The 15,654-nt window shown below is 36.3% G+C and overlaps 4 protein-coding genes across 6 annotated transcripts in view; 2 read left to right on the top strand and 2 right to left on the bottom strand.

Moving 5' to 3' along the window:
- LOC120635390 overlaps positions 1 to 5,926 on the bottom strand; it is a 38,155-nt gene extending 32,229 nt beyond the window's left edge. Inside the window, exon 1 of the mRNA XM_039906398.1 lies at positions 5,857 to 5,926. The gene's annotated coding sequence lies outside the window, so the exon portion shown is untranslated. The remainder of the gene's footprint in view (positions 1 to 5,856) is intronic.
- Positions 676 to 2,957, top strand: LOC120635393. Its single transcript, XM_039906401.1, has 2 exons — positions 676 to 843; positions 2,045 to 2,957. Exons 1-2 carry the CDS (start codon positions 711 to 713, stop codon positions 2,689 to 2,691), a joined length of 780 nt encoding a protein of 259 aa, XP_039762335.1. The 5' UTR covers positions 676 to 710; the 3' UTR covers positions 2,692 to 2,957.
- LOC120635392 (protein ANTAGONIST OF LIKE HETEROCHROMATIN PROTEIN 1-like) lies at positions 741 to 3,293 on the bottom strand. Of its 2 annotated transcripts, XM_039906400.1 has the most exons (3): positions 2,956 to 3,293; positions 1,807 to 1,963; positions 741 to 1,678 (listed from the first exon to the last, which is right to left on the bottom strand). In XM_039906400.1, exons 1-3 carry the CDS (start codon positions 3,264 to 3,266, stop codon positions 1,628 to 1,630), a joined length of 519 nt encoding a protein of 172 aa, XP_039762334.1. In that variant the 5' UTR covers positions 3,267 to 3,293; the 3' UTR covers positions 741 to 1,627. The 2 variants fall into 2 exon arrangements, with proteins under 2 accessions (XP_039762334.1, XP_039762333.1); XM_039906399.1 differs by having other exon boundaries at positions 741 to 1,963.
- Positions 5,927 to 6,737: 811 nt separating the features above from the next.
- Positions 6,738 to 14,928, top strand: LOC120635266 (dihydrolipoyllysine-residue succinyltransferase component of 2-oxoglutarate dehydrogenase complex, mitochondrial-like). Of its 2 annotated transcripts, none has more exons than XM_039906228.1 (3): positions 6,738 to 6,859; positions 11,951 to 12,198; positions 12,688 to 14,928. In XM_039906228.1, exons 2-3 carry the CDS (start codon positions 11,976 to 11,978, stop codon positions 13,842 to 13,844), a joined length of 1,380 nt encoding a protein of 459 aa, XP_039762162.1. In that variant the 5' UTR covers positions 6,738 to 6,859; positions 11,951 to 11,975; the 3' UTR covers positions 13,845 to 14,928. The 2 variants fall into 2 exon arrangements, with proteins under 2 accessions (XP_039762162.1, XP_039762163.1); XM_039906229.1 differs by having other exon boundaries at positions 6,738 to 7,031.
- Positions 14,929 to 15,654: the final 726 nt, after the last annotated feature.

Below are 15,654 nucleotides of genomic sequence, written 5' to 3'. Positions count from 1 at the left end.
ATTCTTCTCGTATGTCTTTCGCATCACCAGATGGTCTTCTTCCGATATGTCTTAAGGGTAGTAAGTTTGCCATGGGTGCATCGCGCCGCCAACTTCCATCGATAGTGCTATGCAGATACATCTGCTAAAAAGCTATCTTTTAAAATTTTTAAGATTAAAAGATTGGGGAGGAGATTCAATGAGGCCTCTGCGACGAATAATTTCTTGCAAGTCGGTATTAGTCAAAAAAAAAGAAAAAAAATCATAACTCAAAAACTACGCAAAATCAACATGCCTGGGGTTATTCAGGTAGCCCTAAGGGTCCGTTCACACAGACCGGCTCGGAGAGGAGAGCAGATTTTTATCACGTTGGAAACAGTGTTTTGAGTGATTGTAGTAAAGTTTATTTTTGCATTTGCACCTTTTTTGTCATTAAAAATGCCTGAACGCGCTTCGTGTGAAGTAATAAAAGGAGCCGACCGGCTCCGCTTGCGTGCTCTTTCTCGCTCGCGCAGCCGATCGGCTCTGATTGCGTGCTCTTTCTCGCTTGCGCAGCCTGTCGGCTCCGATTGCGTGCTCTTTCTCGCTCGCGCAGCCGATGGGCTCCGATTGCGTGCTCTTTCTCTATCGCGTAGCCGATCGGCTCCGATTGCGTGCCCGCTGCGGCCGCGCCGACCGCCATTTTGATAGCAACATTTGAACGTAATAGTTGTGCGTACTTGTACGAAAAGATGAATGATGAAAAATTAATAATACTCGTGTCAAAATATGAGTGTTTATTTGACATAACCAAGCCATCATATAGCGATCGGATAATGAAAGACAATGCATGGGAGGAAATTAGCAAATGTCTCGGAATAAGTGGTAAGTAAGGTTTTCATTGTTTTACACCTACCCCCAGATACTCAAACGAATTTTAAAGCAAGGGCTTCTTAAACTCGTGCTGCGACGTGTTAGATTCAAAGTCAAAATAGGAATAACATGAGTTTAAATGCGCCCTTACTTTAAAAACTCGTTTGAGTATCTGATCGTTAGAATATACTTATGTAGTAGACAATTTTTATTAAATATAACTTAAGAAACTCGCGTAGCCACTTGATCTTGCCAATCTAAAGCACCACTTGATGAAAAATAATCCTTAAATTTATTCCTTGTGGTTAGAACTGCGTCGCTATTAGAACTGTTTTCATTATTATTGTCTGTTATTGCTGTTAATAAATTTATATTGCTGTGAAATTCATTCTCTTGTCCTGGCGTCCGATTTTCTATTAAAAAATTATGTAAACATGTAGTTGCTAATATAATTAAATCACAGTACTTCGGCTGAATTTTCATTCGTTTTTGATAAATTTCAAATCTTTGAGTTAGCATTCCAAATGCACATTCTACGACTTTTCTTGCCCTGCTTAAACGCAGATTAAATACTTTTTTTGATAATTCTGTTCTTGCTTGTTCTCTTGGATACGGCCGCAATATATTATTGCTCAAAGGAAATGCCTCGTCTCCTATAAAAACATGTGGTAAGCTTTCAGTGGTACTAGGTAGAGGTTTATTTGGGGGCAGCTTTAACTTATTGGTGTTGAGTTTTTTCCAAAATTTTGAATTCTGTAAAATTCCGCCGTCGCTATTTTTACCATATGATCCGACATCAACAATTAAAAAACTGTATTTCGCGTCGACCACAGCTAGTAACACTGTACTGAAAAAGTTTTTATAATTATAGTATAAGCTTCCACTATTATCTGGTGCCTGTATATTGACATGCTTTCCGTCTATAGCGCCCAAACAGTTAGGAAAATTCCAAATATTAAAGAAATCACGTGAAACCTTTTCCCACATTTCTTCATCTGGCATCTGCATAACTATGGGCATCAAAACATCACAAATTACTCTGATTGTCTCATGAATAATTGAATGAACTGTAGAAATTCCCATTCGAAAATTAAATGACAAGTTTTTGAAACTGCAACCAGTGATGAGGAATCTGTAAAAATAAAACAAACACACAAAATAGAAATATAAGACTGCCTGACTGTTATTAATTTTTCATTTCTGTTCTTTCCAGTGACGCAGTGCCAGGATCGTTGGAAGAAACTGCGAGATAACTTCAGAAAAGCCTATTATAACCGAAAAGGCAAGAGTGGCGATGGTGCAACTACGTCCAAATTGATAAAATTTGAAAAAGAACTTTCTTTTATAATACCATTTTTTCGCAATCGAAACCAAATATCTAATGTAACATTATCATCGGATGATTCAGAGCCTGGCACACCAATACCACCACCATCGACATCATCTAAACGTTCTGACCATTCTGAAGTTGAATCGCTTGCAAGTACTTCTGGCTCGAAAAAGAGACCACGCTTAAGCAAAGATGTTGCTACGGTTTTCGAAGAGTATCTTGAAGAAAAAAGAAATACTACACCCCGTGACAAGGCATTACGTAATTTTTTTTTGTCTATGTCAGATACAGTGGAAACATTCCCAAAAGAAGTCCAAGCACGAATTAAAAGGCGCGTGTTTAACATTGTTAATGAAGCTGAATTAAGTCTGTATGAAAATAGTACAGATTTGAATTATTCTTTGTCTATAAATTCACCGCCATCGACTAATCAATCTACTTACCTAGTGTCAAACGAAACCTATATTCCTCAAAACTATCCAGATCAGACTACTTACGGGTACAATACCAGCACACAAAATACAAAATAATAAACAATCAAAAACAATAATAATTATAATAATAATAATTAAACACACACAAATCTGTACTATTTAATTACATTTCATTAACGTAAATAATGCTTAATAAATGGAGGGCTGTGATTTTGTGATCTATTTAGATGTTTGTGTTATTTAACATGATTAGTATAAGTAATTTACATTTCATTAACGTAAACAATGCTTAATAAATGGAGGGCTGTGATTTTGTGATCTAAATAACATGATTAGTATAAATAATTGTTTTTTATTTACCTTAAAGTTACCGTTAACCTTTCTTCGGCTGTAATGGTGCAACGATAATTTGTAGTCTTTTTTGTTATATGTACTCTTAACAAATCTGTCAATTTCAAAAATTGCCAATATTCCATACGATAATACTCATAAAATTTTAGGCTATCTCTCTTCAATTCCTCGAAAATGGTGTGAAACTCCCCATGGATTAGTCTGTTTTTCCAAATATGTTTTACCCATATTTGTTTCCGCTTGCGCTTACGTTTCCTATGTTCTATTTCAAGTAATCTTGCTAACAAATATATTTCTTCGTCGGAGCTATCTAAATCCATGTTTCGAAAAGCACACGTTAACACACCGAAAACAAAACTTAGACTGCGCGGAATACTGGCACTGCCTTTGTAGTGTATCCACCCGACTCCGAGCGCATCCGACCGGCTCCGAGCACATCCAACCGCACCCGCTTTCAGATCTCTTCCAGCCGGTCGATGTGAAATAGTTGGCGGCTCCGCTCCGGCCAATTCCAAGCGTATACGACCCGGTCTGTGTGAAAAGAAAAAAGCAGGCCGATGCTCTCCGAGCCGGTCTGTGTGAACGGACCCTAATGGTGTTCTACCTCTGGACAACCGCCTGACAGTATTTCTTGGGACGCCCTGTATATATAATATGGAAGAGACTGTCTTGTCAACTGTACAGAGGACCCATTACAACAACGTAAAATTAAAATAAATACAATCATCGCTATACATAATTAATATAATTAAATATATATAAAAATTTTAATTTAAAAACATAGCGTTGTTATTTTATCATTTTGCACACAAACCACAAACTACAACCCCTTGATATATCTTTTTTTAAGCCGCTGAGTCTTTATTATGTTGATGAAACTGAAAAATGGAAATGATACTCCAAGTGTCTATGCTGTTTAGAAAAGCTTCTTCACATTCATTTCACATTCACATTTTTGTTTGTTTCAGGGAGACACATTGAAGGACCTTGGGTCTTGGCCTCATAGAGGTGGTGGTGAGGATCTACGGTTGGAGGTGTGCCCAGAAAATATAGATCAATAAAGGTTTTGGTGCCACTTATAGAAAAACATGTCTAGAAGAGCACAACCATTTGCACTGACTTTTGGAGGACATATGAATCTGAATGGTCATGGTTACACTCATGAAAAAGTTAATCACAGCGACCAGACAATCTCTTCATTGCTCCTGATGGTACCCATATCCAGCACATAGAATCACAGTGGCGAGTGGTGAAGAGTTTCTTCTATAAAGATAATTATAATAATCAACAAAACTTCAGTGATTTGTGTGTAGAATATTTGCAGCAGAGAGTAATGTTTAAAAAAGAGCTAGACCCTTTTTTGCAAATAATAAAGGCGATAAAATATGTATTTTAAGTTGAATAAATGCTTATTAAAACAATTTACAGTTAATTCTTGATGAAAATGTTGAACATAGCCCTAAATTTTTTTTTCTGAAAAACTCCACATCTGAAAAAAAAGGGGGACAGGGGATAGCCCCTCCCCCCTTCCCCTGCTCTCCCGCCCACCAAATTGGGGCGCAGGATTCAAAAAATTTACCCATTGTTTCCTTACTATTCCAGACAGTACAAGCCCGCACAAAATAATACCTAAAAATTATTATTCTGCAAACGTTGATGAAAAAGAATCCAGTAGTCTTCATATTGGAAATGTCATTTTGGTGTATTTGTAGAGACTTGACCATTGAATTTGAAGGCTCCGGGGAGAACCCAGCAGTTTCTCTTTCCCAACATTAGCTTTTTACAATGTAACAATAATTGTTTGAACTTTTGAGAGATGAAAGCAGAGCTTACAAGCAACCTTTAATGTTCATTCAGAAACAACAAGTCTTATGAAAAACAATTGTGAGACACAATTCAATATTCTCAAATGTGAGGTGATCTAAGTAAGACATGGACGCTGTAATTGAAGTACAGTACCATCATTTACTACAATGAAAAGGAAGGCAAGAGAAAGACCTCGCACAATATAGGTAATGAAGGTTGAATAGGACAAGGAGACAAACATCTATTATTTCATGTCCTAGTAAAATAATAGAATAAAGCTATATAACTGAAGTCCCTACAACATAACACAGCATCAGAAATGGAATATGACTACACCTAAAACAAAAATGGGTACTGTCATATTGTTCAACTAAAATGCCCAGTACCTATGCTTTAGAAAGCACTCGTGCGACATACATGATATTTGTTTTGCCTGTAGAAAGTTAATACATACTTTGCAAATACTATCTAAGTTAAATAAAGATGGAATTTGAAATTCCATTCTAAATATCTAATGTTGGATGTCATTTGAAGATATTACTGAAAATAAAAATCTAATTCATTTATTTCGAGGCGGCCCATGTTACAATCTTTGGCATTTTTCAATCTTCGATGCAGACTCCTCGTGAAGGAATTCATCAGCTGTGTAACCACGATTCTACCGTACTGAGTGACTTGCATGAAACTCGGTAGCCTTCATCAAAAATAACAGTATTTCAATCACCGATTAAAGACAACAAAGCTTGCTCAAACCATCTGTTGATAAGTGCGTATGCCGAATTATTCTGACCAATGTAACTCGGGTTGGACGCCTTCGTTTCGCTTTGGCAAAAACACATCGCGAATCGCGAATAAAGAAATGATTTAATCAATTTAGATCGATGCCAAAACAATTAAAATATTGACTTAATCAACAAAACATTCTGAAATGTAAACGTCTCACTTTTTTAATTTAAGTTTACATTTGACCACCCGGTGACTGGAGAAAAGACAATAATGCTGACGTAATTTAGGATGCAATAATACCAAAGGTCAGTGAGAAACGATCTACAGAATGACACAATAACCACATTTATAAAAATAAGAGTGAAAATATACTCGGACCAAATTTCAAGAAGTAGAATGAAACGCCCTTTCCTTGAAAATAAAATTTGCCCTGTTCTGTAATTGAAGGTCTGAGTACTTACTAATGTACTCTGTGGTCCGATATGATTTTGATCGAAGACCAGTAAAAAAATCTGAGTAAAGTATTGTGATCTGGCTTTATAGTCTATGCAACAGATTAAAAATCAGTATATTTTAGTATTTACGGCTACTATAATATTTTGAGGCTGGTGATTTATACCCATCGACTTCAATATCTATGTTTATCTTTTACTAAAAACTAAAAAATAGATCGATACTCCGTCTAACTCGCCTCTATGAATATTATATCCTATTAACGATTTACATTATCGATGTATCCTACACAGCGAAAGAAAAAACATTTATAATATAATAATAATATATGACCAGACTGCCAACTATAATTCATAAACGTAGTAATAATAATAATTTACTATTGTGATTGTGCTTATATGAACAGCGCCATCTTTTGTTGAGTAGTCAAACAATCAAATCAAAACGAAAGTAAAGAAACTTAAAAAAAAGTCCTGTCCTTTTATGATAGAACCTAAATAACATTAAAAATTCAAAATAAAAAGAACGCTATTGGATTGGATATTTTCAGTATTTTTTCAAACATATTTTTAATAAATATGAAAAAATGGAACGCAATATGTTCATGATAAATTTATTGAATAGAAAATTTTCTTTATTTTTGTGGTAAAATAAACTTCATTTATCACGGACTGTATAAAATAAAATATTTTTTATATTATTTCACACTTATCTCTATATACTGAAGCATTTTATTAAAAAAATACTATAAGTATAGATGGTAATCTACTAAGTAACTTTATAGCAAAAACGAAACGCTGAGTCAATCCACCTGACAGGTCCCTTCCCCCTACCGCCAACTGGATTTTCGAAGTTTCTGAACACCCCATGGTGAATTAATGTAGATCTTGGGGCCTCAAGTACTAAAGCAGGCAGCGTATCAATAAAAGTGAAGTATTAGTTTGTTATTACTGTGCTAGTTCTTATGTTATCAATACAATAAAATCGATTTTATGTCCGATTTTCACGGTGCACCCAGTGTCATGAGACGAGCTTATGTAACATATTTGCCCAAAAATTACTAATCGGTCAGTGGTAGCGATTGTTTACTCCAAATTAAGGTAAGGTTGCACATTTATCTCCCTCAATACAACGTTCTAATTTCGAAATACCACATTGGCTAACCTTGAAAATTGGATCACATATGTTCGATATTATAGCGATTTTTTTTATCAAATATTTGTTTCTGTTATCTGTCAGTACAAATTGTATTTGTTTTCAGCGTCTATTGTGTTTGTTTCGCGTCCTAATTAAGTTTTTAACAGATATCTTGATCTTTTTAATGTGATTTCTAAAGAACTAGAAAACACTTGACACAAAATAATTTTATGCACTCAGTATCAGTATTGACAGATTCATTCGGATGTTCCGTTTTCAAATATCTTGATGGAATAATATAAATTTTAACTGTTTATTGTTTTCACCTTCAACACAGTAATATTGCAGTGGGATTTGTAAAGGAAATAGCATTCTGACAAAAAATATGAATAACTGCATTGAAACACTTTCCCATGGTTTTTGCTTATTGTTAGAATTACCAGTCATTTAGGTATGAAGGGGTAATAAATGGGCAAACATTCTAACTACTATTATTAGTAGAATTTTTGTATGATGACCCTCGACTGCTGAATTGTGAAAAGGGGCACTTTGAAAATGTATAATTTCCTAAGATAAAATCTGTGACTGGAATTATTTATAACCACACACCACAGCTCTTACGGCTGCACTATGGAGGTTGACAAAAGATTTTTAAAATCTTAATTAAAAAGGGTTGTGAGAAAAAGATTTTTTTAATAGGAGTAATAAATTTATTAAGTTACTATTCTGTGCGTTATGAATGATTAAGGTTAATTTGCTATACTCTGCGCAAAGCAGGAGAATCTGTATAAATAAATAAATAAATATACCACGACAATACACATATCGCCACCTAGCCCCAAAGTAAGCGTAGCTTGTGTTATGGGTACTAAGACGACTGATGAATATTTTTATGAATGATATACATTAATACTTAAGAATATATATATAAACACCCAGACACTGAAAAACATTCATGCTCATCACACAAACATTATCCAGTTGTGGGAATCGAACCCATGGCCTTGGACTCAGAAAGCAGGGTCACTGCAAACTGCGCCAATCGGCCGTCCGTACGTATGGAGTACAATAATTAATTGTTATTCAACAGCTCATGAGTTTCAGTGGTGTGCATAGAGGGTATGCAAATGATATAAAATGAAGAAAATCTCTAGAGTTATAAAAAGTTTATCCCTAAGTAATAACTCATACTGGAGATTATCTTCATTTTATATTATCTGCTTATCCTGTGTGTACCCTGTGCATATCCTATATGCACAACATCGCTGAGGATAGTCCTGTGTTAAAGCAAAATATGCATAGAGAGTACATTGCTGAAGATCTGTTTGGTGTGGAGTATAAAGATTCATTTAATTATATATTTTACCAAACAAATTTTCCTGCTTTTTGCTGTGTATAGCAAATTCAGCTTAATTTTCATAACTTTACATTAAATTCTGGCAAAGTAATGCCAACATTCTATGCATGTTTTTCTCCAATGATCCCCAGGACATGTTGACTCTACTATGAATAATTGCTAAAAGGTTGTCATTGTAAAGTCAATACATTCTGAGGATGATCTTTATAATAGAGAAATGATATGAGAACTACAAACACCTTAAATATTCAAAATTCATTTATTTCAAGTACAAGCACTTTTGAAAGGTCAAGTCTGTCCGTGTGTGTACTCTACCACCGGTTTGGAAGGCAGATTCTACCGAGAAGAAGCCGGCAAGAAACTCAGCAGTTGCTCTTTTCCAACATCAAAAATTTACATTTTACATTTTAACATTCATTTTTCTATCTTGTGAGAGATGAAAGTGGAGCCGGATGCTTCCAACTAACCTTGTCATTAAGAAACTCATCAATTGTATAATAACCTTGCTGTAATAAATGTGTTTTAATTCTTTAAACTTATGCATTGGTAGGTCCAAAATTACCTTAGGAATCATATTATAAAAGCGTATACTCAATCCCACAAATGACTTCTGCACCTTTCGCAGACAATATGCAGATGTCACAAATTTATGAACATTTCTTGTAAGTAGACTGTTGTGACTTCACTAATACAACCGTTTTTTTTTAATTTAAACTATTCTATTTAAGTGTAATGTTTTCTTAGAAGTGCCCCACAGCATAGGAAAATATATAAGTTACAGTTATATTGTAAACAAGTAAAGATGAAAACAATAAATAATAATACCAAATAATAAAAAGAAAAGGAACTGTGATATAATTCTTTTTACTATTATTATAAAGATGAAGAAATGTTTGTTTCTTAAGTTGAACGAGGTGATCTCAGGAACTTTTGGTCCAATAGGCGCATAGTACCACTGAAGTGATTCCAAATCTAGGTATTTTTTCCTTTTGAGAACTTCCGCTGAGTCCACTGCATAAGTGTTTAAAGTTTCGTAAAAATCATAAACTCCTTCCATTTGATCGGATACAAAAGCGGGCAGTTCAAATTGTTGACAATCCCGAATTGACTTGCAGTTTGGAGTCCCTGGGGCACCGAAGACATGTTAGCTCCCATTGTGTGTTCTAACCTATTAACTAGATTGGAGAGTGTTCTGAAGAGATGTTTGCATTGATACCTCCTTCACTGTTCTCTGACCGCACCTCACGCTGTAGAAATAAATTCCACCCTCATCATCTGGATGCCTGGTACTCTTCTACATATCGAAATACCAGATCATTTCTACCGCGCACTTGCTAATTATGGAACATTCTCTGATATGAAGTGTTTCCTCAATAATACAATCTAGGGTTATTCAAGGGGCGGATAAACAAATTCCTTAAAAGCCGGCAACGCATTGTTGGCTCCTCTGGTGCTGCAGATGTTTATGGGCGGCGGTGATCATTTATCAGGTGACCCACTTGCTCGTTTGCCCGCTATTAATATAAAAAAAAAATGTATGACAAAGCTGTTCCCCTTTAAAAAAAGTTCTAAAAAGAGTCCATGTCTATCTTTTAAGGTTGATATATATAGATAGGCTTACAAGCAGACAAAGTTTTGAGGGACTGCTAGTATGTATAATAGTAACATATCTCATACATTCTATTCTACATACTATTCATGTTACAGAACAGCTTCAATCGAGTTCAAACTGGTTCTGGCAGGAAAACTATTTTAGCTAGACAGTTGGATGGTTTTTTAACACGTTTTTTATTAGCCTAATTTGTACACTGCGTTTATTTAGTAATACACTATATTTGTACACCACAACAAGAAAAGTAAGATACAAAAGGCGGCCTTATCGCTTAACCATCTCTTACAAAGAACCTTACAAAAGTAGGGTTCTACGTCAGTGGCGTGCACAAGTTTTCAGACCAGGGTAGGCATAATTCAAAAAATTGGCAAAGAATGGAACAATCCTCGTACTTTACTTTTTTTTACAGAATGGAACAATCCTCCTACTTTACTTTACTTTTTTTTCCCGTTCTCTTGCTGTAAGTCCTATCTACAAAGGTTGCCTGTAAGAGATTGCTTGCAGCAATAAGGCCGCCTTTGCATGTCTACATTGTGTACTGTATACTCCTTACTGTTTCTTTTCCTGCATGTTATACGTGCAATAAAGTGTTTCTTCTTCTTCTTCTTTACGAGTGTTATTACTTTTTACGGTATGCAGTGCTTCTGTGCATGCACAGCATGGCAACAAAACTGCTTAGCGGCAGAAATAAGCGTGGTAGTAGTATTTCCCCGGACGAGCTCTGTCCCAAAAAGCTCTCATACTACTACATACATATTAAATCGCGTATATCTTTACCAAATATATTATATAGTGAAGATGGGGTATATTAATTGACGGCCGATTGGCGCATTGGGCAGTGACCCTGCTTTCTGAGTCCAAGGCCGTGGGTTCCCACAACTGGACAATGTTTCTGTGATGAAAATGAATGCTTTTCAGTGTCTGGGTGTTTATCTGTATTTACGTATTTATTCTTAAAATTATTTATCAGTCTTCTTAGTGCCTATAACACAAGCTTACTTTGGGGCTATATGACGATGTGTGTATTGTCGTAGTATATTTATTTATTTTATTTAGTATAATAATACATTTGCCAGTACAAAATTGCCAGTTTACCAGTGTTCCAGTCTGAAGGGCGTGGTTGCCGGTGTAATTACAAGCACTTTAGTTTTTTTTTTTTAAATATATTAATTGCGGTCAAACGTTCAGTTGAGTCACCTGATGTTAACTGATCACCGCCGCCCATAAACATCGGCAGCACCGGAGGAGCCACCGATGCGTTGCCGGCTTTTAAGGAATTTGTTTATCCGCCCCTTGAATAACCCTAGATTGTATTTTTGAGGAAACACATCAGATGGGAGATTGTTCCATAATTTGCAAGTGCGCGGTAGAAATGATCTGGTATTTCGAATAGTAGAAGAATACCAGGCATCCAGATGATGAGGGTGGAATTTATTTCTACGGCGTGAGGTGCGGTCAGAGAACAGGGAAGGAGGTATCAATGCAAACAACTCTTCAGAACACTCTCCAATTTAGTTAATAGGTTTCCTCTATAACCGTTTATATCTAAATAATTTTTCAAATCTGACTGTAGGTATTTCCTTAATATGCGTGCAAACATTTACGCAAACTTCATTTACAATTTAATATATTACTAACAACAAATAAATAGCAGTTTATTTAGCATGATTATGTGAGATAATTAGGGCCCCTGTACATGACGAGTTTTATTGCGCGAATACGAACACGCGTCTGGTTAGCAGGGCGACCATATAAGATTGTTAATGCATTTTTAATACTATTGACCATGGATCTAAAGTTCCTAAAGGTAAACATAAAAATAAATTAAACAAAATTCATTAATGTATTTTCAAGCTTAGATAAAATAGATTGAAATACAATTATTGTTAACATTTGTTTTTTTAATATTCCAGGTAAAATAGAAAAGCCAAATCGAAGATGTTACGACGCTGCTCAAAACATCTCCAGACCATATACCGGAGGCAGGGCTTCCGGTTCCGGTCCTCAGAGGTGCCCAAGATCTGCGGGGTCTACTCGGCGAACCACCTCGTCAGGCCCAGAGTCCTGGTTCGCAACCAGGTGGCATCGATACATATCACGAATGCACTTTATGCCGAACAGGATGTCATGACACCGAGTTTTCCGGATTCCGTCTCAGAAGGTCACTTTATCTTTGCTATAAACAATTGACACCACATTCACTTTTCACTACACTTCATACTTGACGAAAACATGTAAATGTATTATTGTATAGCAGCTGTCCACGCGGACGCATCGCTCACTCAAGTAAGAGAGAGACAGATTTCGAACGCTGCCGAGCGCGGAGGCCGACTGTGCCTCTTTGTCGCTCGTTCCGCGCTCTCGCTTGCACTTCAAGTCTTAAATGGAACGTGTTTTTCATGCGTGCAGCCGGCTCCATCAAATTATAAGAAGTTGTCACGTCAAAAAAAGCTTGCTCTGTCACAAAATGCTCTACTACTACTACTACTACTACTACTACTACTACTACTACTACTAAAAAAAAAAAAAATCAAAGCTGTTAAAATGCCGCCCTGATTTAAGAAGAAGCCGATATTTAAACAAGTCCAGGCTCTTTTTCTTAACATCTCAGTGTTCGCATTACTAACACTATCATCTTTATATATTTCAGGTGATGTCAAATTAGACAAGAAGGTTGGTGATGCAGTCGCCGCTGATGAAGTTGTCCTCGAAATCGAAACCGACAAGACAGCAATCCCCGTCATGGCACCGGACAATGGGATCATCAAGGAGTTGTACGTAAAAGATGGTGAGACGGTCAAAGCTGGACAGAAGCTGTTCAGATTAGAAATCACCGGAGCTGCACCGAAGAAAGCAGCGGCTGCACCTCCACCAGAACCGCCTAAAGCTGAAGCGCCTCCACCACCAGCTGCCGCTGCCCCACCACCGCCGCCACCACCACCAGTGGCACCACCAACACCCCAAGCACCACCCGCACCAGCTCCAGCACCACCGAAGGCTGCACCAGTCTCATCTATACCAGTCGCAGCCATCCGTCATGCACAGGCCATAGAAACAGCGTCAGTGCGAGTCCCACCATCAGATTACAGCAAGGAAATAGTTGGCACTCGCAGCGAGCAGCGTGTCAAAATGAACCGTATGAGACAACGTATCGCTGAAAGACTCAAGCAAGCACAGGACACTAATGCCTTGCTAACAACATTCAACGAGATAGACATGTCCCACATCATGGCTTTCAGGAAGAAGTATTTGGATGCGTTCACTAAAAAGCACGGTGTCAAACTTGGTTTGATGTCACCGTTCGTTAAAGCTTCGGCTAATGCTTTGATGGACCAACCCGTAGTCAACGCTGTTATAGATGGCACGGAAATAATCTACCGAGACTATGTGGATATATCCGTTGCAGTGGCCACACCAAAAGGCTTAGTCGTCCCAGTTGTTAGAAACGTTCAGACTATGACATATTCAGATATAGAGTTAACGGTTGCCGATTTAGCTGAAAAGGCACGGAAAGGAAAGCTAACAATTGAAGAAATGGACGGTGGTACGTTCACTATAAGCAATGGTGGTGTCTTTGGATCATTGATGGGCACACCAATTGTCAACCCTCCGCAATCAGCTATCCTCGGGATGCATGGAATCTTTGAAAGACCTATTGCGTTGAACGGCCAAGTGGTTATCAGACCAATGATGTACATAGCTCTTACTTATGACCACAGACTAATTGATGGACGTGAAGCGGTGATGTTCCTTAGGAAAATCAAGGAGGGTGTCGAAGACCCAGCTACCATAATCGCAGGGTTGTAGAGTACTATGTTGACCCTTCAGCAGAAATTCGAAATTGTAACCTTAGTTACCATTCGCTTATAAGTAAATTAAACTTGATATAATAGTGGGTTTTGTAAGTTGACAATTATGGTTTAAATGTGTTTTGAGACGTCAACAAAATGTCAAAAGTAGTCTTCGTTGAATGACAATTACAAGTGATAGTGTATACGCCGACTGCTTTATGCTGTGACATCTGATTAGGGTCCAAATGTGTTTTGTGAGATGTCAATTCAATTTATGATATAGCTTTTATCTGTGGTACTTTGCCAACGTCTTGTAGATGGTGAAGGCACGAATGACATAGATAATCAAAATTGATTTTGACTCGTCCCTCTCTTTACGTATCATAAAAAAATGGAGCTTAGAAAGCAGTTAAAAATAAATTGCAATATTGCCTACTAGATGGTGCTTTCAGTCATTAAAATTGCTAAAAAAATCTTGAACCTAAACCTTGATACAAAGAGATGCCTACTCCATGCGTGACCTTTATCTGATCTGAGTGGTCATGCGTTCAAATTAATAGACCAGTCTGAATACAAAATTTTATGATAACATACTAATGTAAAAAGTATGTTTGTTTATTTGTTTTTTTTTTATTACTTATCTAAGGCTAATCACGTGATCGAAAATTTGTTAAGCTTTTTATCGTGTAAATGCACTTAAAAACTTTCGCCGGGATTGAAATAAATATCCTTCGATACCTATTTACTTACAGAAGTTTTTCTTAACAAAATATTGCATAAATATAACTTGCATCTTAGAGATGTATGTAGGATACTTTAAAGCATAAAAAAAACTTATAATGCAAGAAAAATTAAACAGAAAATAATTCAATAGCTTTTTAATTCAATTTTAGAGTGCCGGTTTTATTGACGTGTAGTGGGGCGCTTATACACTAAGTGTCAACTTACGAAACGCCACATGTACATCGCATTTTGAGATTCGTTTTAAATCTGATATATAAACTGGAGGGTATTAAAACAACGTTTTGTAATCATGTAAATTATTATTTACGTCTAATTATTACATTAAAATAGTAGATACTACTTTATTTATGGAAGGATGCGTTTTGTTTTTTTTTTTAATTTATAAGTCGCGTCTGTATTTTGTTTGTATTTATTGAATACGTCCGTTCGATCGTACTGTTGTATTATTTATCCAGTTTTTTAAGTAATAAATAATAATAATGATAATTAATTAAAGTACATTGCCTCTGTGACTTCCTAGGTGTTGTTTTATTTATATAGTAGCGGACCCTCGCGACTTCGTCCGCGGTTTAGTCAATCGAGAAGCTAGAATAGATTTGAAGCTAACATCATAATCATCATAATCTATGTACCTACTATTATTTTACGTGGTATACTGAGTTAGTGACTTGTCATTATTTTAGTTGATACACACATACAATCTTTTGCATTTTTAATATTAGTACACAGTACAGTACGCATGCATTTGATTGCCGTCCCATATGCCTTGCGACTTGCTGTTATTTGTTTAAAGTTACGTCCTTTATCTCCGACAATATTAATCAGATCTTCAAGAATATTAGACATATTAGTACATGCTTGATATTGTACACTTTCAAATAAAAAAATAATTATTAAAATCGGTTCAAATTTTGACGGAGCTATGAAGTAAAATTGATTAAAAATTTCAACCCATTTCCCGGAGTAATTTATTGTTTATCGGGATAAAAAGTATCCTATATGTTGACTCGAAACATCTAGGATACTATACCAAATTTTGTTTAAATCCGTTCAGTAGTTTTCATGTGATGCCCGGACAGACA

The sequence above is a fragment of the Pararge aegeria genome, chromosome 26 (assembly GCF_905163445.1).
Source record: "Pararge aegeria chromosome 26, ilParAegt1.1, whole genome shotgun sequence".
NCBI lineage: Eukaryota > Metazoa > Arthropoda > Insecta > Lepidoptera > Nymphalidae > Pararge > Pararge aegeria.
The sequence above is the reverse complement of the archived record's forward strand: the minus strand, read 5'-3'. Positions and strand labels throughout refer to the sequence as shown.